This window comes from Triturus cristatus, chromosome 1_2 (genome assembly GCF_964204655.1).
Source record: "Triturus cristatus chromosome 1_2, aTriCri1.1, whole genome shotgun sequence".
Classification (NCBI taxonomy): domain Eukaryota; kingdom Metazoa; phylum Chordata; class Amphibia; order Caudata; family Salamandridae; genus Triturus; species Triturus cristatus.
The window spans coordinates 1,178,674,164-1,178,682,765 of record NC_140580.1 but is presented as its reverse complement, the minus strand read 5'-3'; the positions used below and the strand labels follow the sequence as shown (position 1 = coordinate 1,178,682,765).

The window sequence follows — 8,602 nt, the reverse complement described above, 5'->3', positions numbered from 1 at the left end:
CGTGGCTATTGGCAGGGGGCGTGCCCTTCAATCGGCCAATGGCGTTTCTGTTTTTGCTAGAGTCACCCGCCCGCGTCAGCTGTCACGGCGCTGAGCGAGGAGAGATGCCAAAGATCGTTTGTTTTTTAAAAGAAGGTAAAAACACAAATTATACACAATTTAAAATTGAGCAGAGGTTCCTACTCCCGGCTGTGCCTCAGGAGAAACTGCTTTCAAAGTGCAGCGCTCGTATTCAGCGCGCGCTTTGTACTGCAGAGGGGCGTGGCTATTGGCAGGGGGCGTGCCCTTCAATCGGCCAATGGCGTTTCTGTTTTTGCTAGAGTCACCCGCCCGCGTCAGCTGTCACGGCGCTGAGCGAGGAGAGATGCCAAAGATCGTTTGTTTTTTAAAAGAAGGTAAAAACACAAATTATACACAATTTAAAATTGAGCAGAGGTTCCTACTCCTGGCTGTGCCTCAGGAGAAACTGCTTTCAAAGTGCAGCGCTCGTATTCAGCGCGCGCTTTGTACTGCAGAGGGGCGTGGCTATTGGCAGGGGGCATGCCCTTCAATCGGCCAATGGCGTTTCTGTTTTTGCTAGAGTCACCCGCCCGCGTCAGCTGTCACGGCGCTGAGCGAGGAGAGATGCCAAAGATTGTTTCAATCCTTTGCTGTGTCTTCCTGCTGCGATGGAAGTCTGGACCTTGGCTCTTATTTGGATAACAGAAGTAGTTCCCTTCTCACCTCCTCTGAGTTGACCTCAAAGGTGGCGGTGGCGGTGGCACTGAGAAGTTGCTGCAGCATATTGTTATGTACATAACAATGGAGATGTCTCCCCTGGCAGTGTTCCTAGATGCAAGAGAGCATCGTTTGGTTCCATGTGGGAGCTGTATTATAAAGTGTAAGTCACAGAACGTTGAGTGAACTAGTTGTCAAGGAGTACAGTGCAAGGTTGGATTGTGCACTGCTCTGGGCAACATTGTTGATCGAGTATTGCATGTCAAAGCTTATTTGACTAAGAATAACATAAGAAGCCAATGGTGCCACACTTCAGCCTCCGACTCTTATTAAAAATGATGCATTTTAGCTGTGGCTGTTGGGACTATTTTGGCCAAGAGGAAACAATGTAAAGCGGAAACCGGACTTTGGAGCAGTTAAGTGGCCTTAATGCAGGTATCAAAAGTTGCCATGTATGGAACAGTCTAGAAGTTCCAAGAGCATGGAAGCCACGCTGGCTGCGTCTTGTCACAGCCCGCCCTGGGTGGGGGCGCACACACAGCCAGCGGTGGGGGGCCGGAGGCTGCGCTGCCCCCCAGGCCAGGCCGCCATTTTGTGAGTGGAACAGGAGGCTAATGGAGGCTGCTCGTCAGGGCTCGGCCTCGCCCACTCTCCCTGGAGCCCCGCCCCTCCCGCGTGCAAAAGCCGCCTCCCACGTGACCTCTATTCTAGTAGGAGCGCGAGCCCATCGCGCGAACCGCAGCGCGCGAACCTAAAGCTTGTACTTCGCCCCGCCTACTCTTCTTTCTCTTGCGCCGTGGTCGCGCACTGACGTTTCATCTCATTTGGGTTTGACGTGATTTTTCTGTCCCCTCCGCACTCGGCTTCTTTCTCTCGGCTTCATTGGCTCGCGGCCGTCCTGGCGTCCAATGGGATGGGTGCGCGAGAGAAGCAGCCGCAGAAAAGGTGCGGGATTGGCCCTTTAGAGGCGCCCGCCGGGCCGCGGCGCGGCTCTGGTTGGCTGGTGGACGAGGGCGGCGCCTGCGCGCTCGGCGCTGTTTAGAAGAGGAGCGCGAGGGCGCCTGTGCGTCTCTGTGTGTGTGCGCCTGTGTGTGAGGAGGGTCGTCGCGCGCTCCTCCGCTCCCACCCTCTGCCCGTCTCCCGCCGGCAGCGCGAGCCTCGGGCACGGCCACAGCCTGAGGAGAGGCAGAGTCCGAGGCCCCATCGTCCCCGGAGCCCCCTCCGCGTAGAGGCCGCCGCACCGCTCCGCCCCTCGGGAGCCGGACCTGCGATCCGTCGTTGGAGGCGCACCGCAGGCGGAAGGAGCCGCCGCCGCCGCCTCGTCCCGGAGTCGCGCAGCCGTCAGCCAGCATGTCGGCGCCCGCCGCCAAGGCCACCAAGAAGGAGCTGAACTCCAACCACGACGGTGCGGACGCTCGCGCGGGTGAGGCGAGGGCCGGCCGGTGCGCGGGCCCCGGGGGCGCCCTTTGTGCTCGGGGCTGGGGGAGGCTGCGGCGGGGCCGGCCGGGGTGAGGTGCGCTGGCGGGCGGGAGCTGGTATCCCTCCGCCGAGGCGGCCTGGCGCTGCGATGCCGGTATCCCTCCGCCGTCTCCCTCCGCCGCTGCCGCCATGATGCCCCGCGTGGCGGAGGCCCTGCCGCTGGGCTCCCCGGCCCCACGTGTGCTGTGTCCATTGTGTGCGCTGCTGAGGGACGCCGGCCGCGGGACACGTGTGCGGCGCCGGGTCTTGCAGGAACTGGGGTGGTGGGTGAGCCGGGCTGTGCAGGGTCAGGAGGGTGGTCTCGGGTCTTTTTGCGCGGGAGGGGACGGGGCTGCTGCCGTGCCCTGATCACTCTGGTAGGGGTGGTCTCTGGAGTTTGAACCTTCACTGTCCTTGCCTGGGGGAGGGCCTCTGAACGAAGGGGACCAGGCATGCAGCCGTGCCTGAGGATGCTCCGCCGCTGTTATTGAACCCTGCATGCCCTGGGGAGTGGGTTCACGTCTGGGTCCTGCTCCGCCGCCGTTACTGGGACCTGCATGCCCTGGGGAGTGGGTTCACGTCTGGGTCCTGCATACCCTGGGAGGGTGGGTTCACGTCGGGGTCCTGCTTTGCCGCGGTTACTGTGTCCTGCATGCCCTGGGAGGGCGGGTTCTTGTGCGGGAGGGGGCAGGCCTCCTGGGGATGCCCCTCCGCTGTCACCGGAGCCTCTGGGCCCAGGGGAGGGTGGCTGCTGCCTCTTGGAGCCTGTCTTCCGCTTCACACGGTTCTGAAAGTTATGTTTCTTGCAGAGAAAGAACAGCAGGAAGCGATCGAACACATCGATGAAGTACAGAATGAAATTGACAGGTGAGTGCCCGCGCTGGTGGGGTCAGAGGTCAGGCACCGGGCGCTTCCGGTTGCGGGTTTACACTGCATGGGTGGCTGGGCGATCAACGGGGTGGAGGTGAATGTATGGGTTGGACTTGTGGCCGATGCTCCATCTGATGGGGAGGGGGCACTGGGGCTGCTGAGTGGTTACTCCTGATCTGTTGTGCACCTGTTGGAGGGGGTACTGGGCTGCGGAGTTGTTACTCTTGATCTGTTGTGCACCTGTCAGATCGGAGTGTAGACCGGTCAGATCTCGGTATGTCATCAGTACTGACAGGTCCCCCATAGATCTCTACCTTAACCTGTCCTGAATGTGGATCTGTCAGTGCGTCTTGGGGCTTCGCTTTGGGAATTTGCAGGAGCCTTGGGGATCCGGGGTTGGGGCCATCGGGGATGAAGGCTATAGACTTGTTGCTTAGGAATAGATCGGTGTGCTCCCCGTATGTTTCGATGCACTTTTGCTGCAGTCTTACTTTGATTTTGGCTTTGTAGACTTAACGAACAGGCAAGTGAAGAAATATTGAAAGTAGAACAGAAATATAACAAGCTTCGCCAGCCGTTTTTCCAGAAGAGGTCAGAGCTCATCGCCAAAATCCCTAATTTCTGGGTGACAACGTTTGTCAATCATCCACAAGGTACACATTGTGCTTTACTATGAGTGAGTGGGACAGGCGGGCCGGGTGCAGAAGTGTACAACTTTCCCTTGTCTCTTTCTAGTATCTGCACTCTTAGGGGAGGAGGATGAAGAAGCGCTCCATTATTTGACCAGGGTCGAGGTGTTCGAGTTTGACGACATCAAGTCTGGCTACAAAATAGATTTTGTAAGTATTTGACACAGGTGAAAAGTAGCCGAAAGTATTTCTTCTTGTTAGTAAGTTCCAGGGGTATTTTATGTGTTAAAGTGGCTGCTTTTTAAGTAACAATACAAAAGTCTAAACTGTGGACAGATGATGCCAGGATGCTTCACAGCAGACTTGACGTTCTTTCCTAACGCTGGCTAGGTCCCCTGATGCCTCTTTCTGTGCAGGTGACTCGAGGTCTCCAGTTTGCAGATGGTGTATGACGTTTAATGTCTGAATGGTAATCACTTCACTTGTGCCCTCTTCAGGGTAGGAGCCTTCAGTTCTAAAACTTGTACTTGTGTTTTGCAGTATTGTGATGAAAATCCATATTTTGAAAACAAAGTACTCTCCAAAGAGTTTCACTTGAATGAAAGTGGCGACCCCTCGTCAAAGTCGACGGAGATAAAATGGAAACCCGGCAAGGTAAAGTTGTGGCTCCATGTGCGCAGCTCGGCGTCTGGCTCTGCGCATGCTCGGGGTGTTTTTTATTTTTATTCTAAGTTTTATATAGCGCTAGCTTGACCCGTGGGTATCGGAGCGCTTTACATACATACTGTAAAGAAAAACAGACGGAAATTGCATTACATAGTAGGCAGGCACTAAGGAAGCAAAACCAGGGATTAAAAAAATACAGCATGGAAGATAAGGTGGTTAACACAGTCCGGTCCCCAACTATCCTTGAATGTCAGGAGTAAACTTGGATATTGAAGTCTAGGTTAGTTGACGTTGGTCAGGAAAGTGTTTAAGGAGATGGATTTTCAGGTCTGCAGCGGGGTGCTTGGTGTGGTTGTGATGTGCTTTCTTGTGCCCTGAACTTGCAGGACTTGACGAAACGATCCAGTCAGACACAAAACAAGGCGAGTAGGAAGAGGCAGCACGAAGAGCCAGAAAGCTTCTTCACATGGTTTACGGACCACTCCGACGCGGGGGCGGACGAGCTCGGCGAAGTGATCAAGGACGACATCTGGCCAAACCCCTTACAGTACTACCTGGTAAGAGCAGCTCCTCGAAGCGCATAGCTCTCGGCGCCGGCAGCTGCGCAGAGCCTCACTGCTTCTTTTATTTCCAAGGTCCCCGACATGGAGGACGAGGAAGGCGAAGGGGAAGAGGAGGAAGATGACGAGGAGGAAGAAGGCCTGGAGGATATTGATGAGGAAGGGGATGAAGAGGAAGGAGAGGGGGAGGATGATGACGATGATGATGACGAGGAAGGAGAAGGGGAGGTAAGCTCGTCATGTGGCACAAATGTAAGGAGTGCATCCGTGGAGCTGGTTTATTTGCAGCAGTGCCTGCTGGTTCTGTGAAGTTGCTCTTCAGATCAAGGGAGCTTCTTTCTGGAGGAGTCTTTAATAGGCGTGGTCTCATCCTCAGCATGTCTTCTACCCCCTGCAGTTTTATCCTCTTGCAGCACTGCAACCTTGCTGCAGACCCAGCACTTCTACTGAAGCAGGTTTACTTGATGCTGGAGTAAGCTTCTGCCCATGTACTTAATTTTTTTTTTATTTACTTGAGTTTTATATAGCGCTGGCTAGACCTGCAGTTCTCGGAGCGCTTTAGATGAGGAGTTACATAGGTTACAAGTTACACATTGCTACAGAAGGTACATCGTTGGTTCAAGGCGTGTAGAGGGTAAGGGGGTAATGTAAAAGGTTTACTGGAGGGAGATTAAGCAGAGAATTGGCACAAGGAAAAAAAGCAGGCAGGGGGAGATTCAGAGGAGAAGAAAGGGATGAAGGAGGGAAGGTGGGTGTCGCAGTGGACTCTCAGCGGGGTCACTGACAACAGGGCATAGATGCTGGATCCCTCCGCAACAAGGGGGAGAGGAGTGCTTTGGTCATGGGCACACTTAAAAAATAGGGGAGGGGGTAGAAAACCCAGCGTGAACAGTGTCCGATGTCCAGCAGGGTAGGAGATGCTTCCCAGTGGTAAGGGATCAATCCAGTCCCCACCCTGTGGACTCCCTAGTCCCCCCCCCACCCTGTGGACTCCCTAGTCCCCCCCACCCTGTGGACTCCCTAGTCCCCCCCCACCCTGTGGACTCCCTAGTCCCCCCCCCACCCTGTGGACTCCCTAGTCCCCCCCCACCCTGTGGACTCCCTAGTCCCCCCCCACCCTGTGGACTCCCTAGTCCCCCCCACCCTGTGGACTCCCTAGTCCCCCCCCTGTGGACTCCCTAGTCCCCCCCCCTGTGGACTCCCTAGTCCCCCCCCCTGTGGACTCCCTAGTCCCCCCCCCCTGTGGACTCCCTAGTCCCCCCCCCCCCCTGTGGACTCCCTAGTCCCCCCCCCCTGTGGACTCCCTAGTCCCCCCCCCTGTGGACTCCCTAGTCCCCCCCCCCCTGTGGACTCCCTAGTCCCCCCCCCCCTGTGGACTCCCTAGTCCCCCCCCCCCTGTGGACTCCCTAGTCCCCCCCCCCCCCCCTGTGGACTCCCTAGTCCCCCCCCCCCCTGTGGACTCCCTAGCAAAAATGCTCGATCCACCCCCAACAAGGAGTAGGAGTGCTTTAAACAAGGGCATACAAGAGGGCCATTGTAGGGAGTCAGGTTGGTAGGGTTACAAGTTACATATTGTTACGGAAGGTAAGTCAATTACGAGTTACATCCATTGGTTCAAGGTGTGTAGAAGGCTAAGGGGATAATGTACAAGGGTGACAGGGAGGGAGATTGAGTGGACCATAGGCACAAGGATAAAGCAGGTAGGGGGAAATATTCAGGAAAGGAATAGGGGAGGCAAGCAAAGAATGGGGGGGGGGGGTAGGAGACTAGGAAATCCAGGCTAGACCTGGAGGTATCAGAGCACTTTACATGAGAATTAAGTTAGTGTTACCTCAATTACAGTTGCATTACAGTAGATCCGTTGCTAGTGCATTCAATAAACCTAGGAAAAAATGTGGTGTCCAGCTGGCCCCACACAGGGCATAGACCTGAAATTGCCTGACTGCTATTTTGAAGATGGGTGGCATCGCCCAGTATGTGACCTGTAGGGTCTTGATCAGTATTCTCCCTGGATTCCTGCAGCAGGGGCGATGGGGCCACGGTGCAGCCCCAGAAGCTCTCAGGACCTCAGCGCCTCTGCAGTCCCCCAGTACAGGAGCCTGAACCAGGACAGCAGCGCGGCTGCGTCTCCCCAGTCAAAGCTGTGAGCAGTTTGGCTAGGTGACTCACGCCTCTTCTCTCCTCCCTCCCGCTCAGGTCTCTGACCGCCTCCGAGTGGCTCTAGCTCGAAGCTGCTTGTACAGCGATGTGTTGCAGTTATTTGACCTGTGTCTGAAGATTACTAGCTTTGTTTCTGTTGCTTGATCTGACGTGTGACCTGGTCCTTTTTATTTACAGGAGGAGGAAGGAGAAGATGACTGATCACTGATGGATTCCGCCCCTTGACCCTATTCTCCAGTCCCTGGGAGCAAGTTGCTGTCTTCATTTTTTATTTTGTGTGCTCAGTTGCCTGGCTCTCTGAGGACCTCTTCCCCACTTCAAGCCATGGTTTAAATTTCTTTTTGGGTGGGGGGAGAAACTTGTTAAATGCTATGTAAATCTCTAACCAGTTTCTATTCCACAATCCATTAAACCCATCTCCCAACTCTCCCCACCTGAAAAGATACGAACTTTAAAAAGCCGCCAACATCCCTGGGCAGATGCGGGTGGGAGGTCCATGCTCCCTTACTGTGCTGAAAGCGGAGTGCTGGGCCCCTGTGTCGTAGCGCATAGAAATTATAGCGGTTTCCTTTATTTTCTCTGTATATTGGGCTCGGAGGTTACACTGTCTCCATGTGAATATGGACAGCTAGCATTTGCCACCATGTACCCGTCTAATTGTTTAAAAAAAATTAAAAAGTGAACAAAAAAAAACCTGTGGGTCACTGAAGGTAGCTGGGTGGGTTTTGAGATTTTTGTCTGGGTTGGGGAGAGGAGGCCATGTTTGTGGTAATGCACCTCAGCATCTTGGCATTCTCCTTTTGGCATGTTTGGCGGTCTTTCCAAGGCGTCCATGCGGTTTAAGTGACACTTTTAACAATACATCCCCTCCTGGTGAAGGCTTCGAGCCCTGCCTCCCGACTGAGGATCCACTGAATTTGTAGATCTTACTGGCATCGACATTCTAATGTAATTTTTTTGATGTTTTTGTTTTTTATTTGGTTTCTTTTGTTTCACTGGAAAGGAAGGAAAGATGATGCGCAGTTTTAAACGTTAAAGTGTACAAGTTGCTTTGTTACAATAAAACTCAATGTGTACACAACGGGGCTGGTGATTTTACTCGGCTTGGGTGGGCTGACTTGTAGCGTTGGCATTAGTTGGTGCTTTCAGGAGCGAGCTTTTGTTACTACTTCAGTCAATGAGGATCACTGTGCGGTTGGAAGTTCCTAGTAATTTCCTTTTAGTGTACTTGTCATTGTCTGGTACATGTATGCTCTTACTCTAATCTTATTAGTAAATGTTTTACTCTACGTCTGGCACTCTTAAACGTTTTGGTGATTCGCTATTCCTTATTTCGAGGTTTGTTAGAGGCTCGTCATAGGGACTTGTGTGGATGTTCTGAACACCCAATTGGAGTGCATATCGTTAAGTCCAATTTGGGGCTGTACCATCAGGGTCGCGGAAGTCCAGTTTTGCCGCTGCGGTTTCTGCATAATCGGGGGCTTGCTACAGAAGCATCTGCATAAAGTGATTTTTGTTGCTCAAATGGCTCTCGTTAAGTCT

The 8,602-nt window shown here is 53.9% G+C and overlaps 1 protein-coding gene across 2 annotated transcripts; it reads left to right on the top strand.

Annotated features, from left to right (window-relative positions):
• Positions 1-1,715: 1,715 nt before the first annotated feature.
• SET (SET nuclear proto-oncogene) lies at positions 1,716-8,141 on the top strand. 2 transcript variants are annotated; one of them, XM_085614065.1, is made up of 8 exons: positions 1,716-2,122; positions 2,985-3,042; positions 3,556-3,698; positions 3,781-3,884; positions 4,215-4,328; positions 4,727-4,897; positions 4,976-5,128; positions 7,238-8,141. In XM_085614065.1, the coding sequence occupies exons 1-8, from the start codon at positions 2,068-2,070 to the stop codon at positions 7,259-7,261; spliced, it is 822 nt and encodes a 273-aa protein (XP_085470191.1). In that variant the 5' UTR covers positions 1,716-2,067; the 3' UTR covers positions 7,262-8,141. The 2 variants fall into 2 exon arrangements, with proteins under 2 accessions (XP_085470191.1, XP_085470190.1); XM_085614064.1 differs by having other exon boundaries at positions 1,720-2,140.
• Positions 8,142-8,602: the final 461 nt, after the last annotated feature.

Excerpts from the sequence above, each read along its gene's own strand:
- SET (XM_085614064.1), top strand. The coding sequence starts at position 2,068 with ATGTCGGCGCCCGCCGCCAAGGCCACCAAGAAGGAGCTGAACTCCAAC. Across the intron at positions 4,898-4,975 it reads ACCCCTTACAGTACTACCTG|GTCCCCGACATGGAGGACGA; the intron begins GTAAGAGCAGCT and ends TTTATTTCCAAG. Across the intron at positions 5,129-7,237 it reads ACGAGGAAGGAGAAGGGGAG|GAGGAGGAAGGAGAAGATGA; the intron begins GTAAGCTCGTCA and ends TTTTATTTACAG.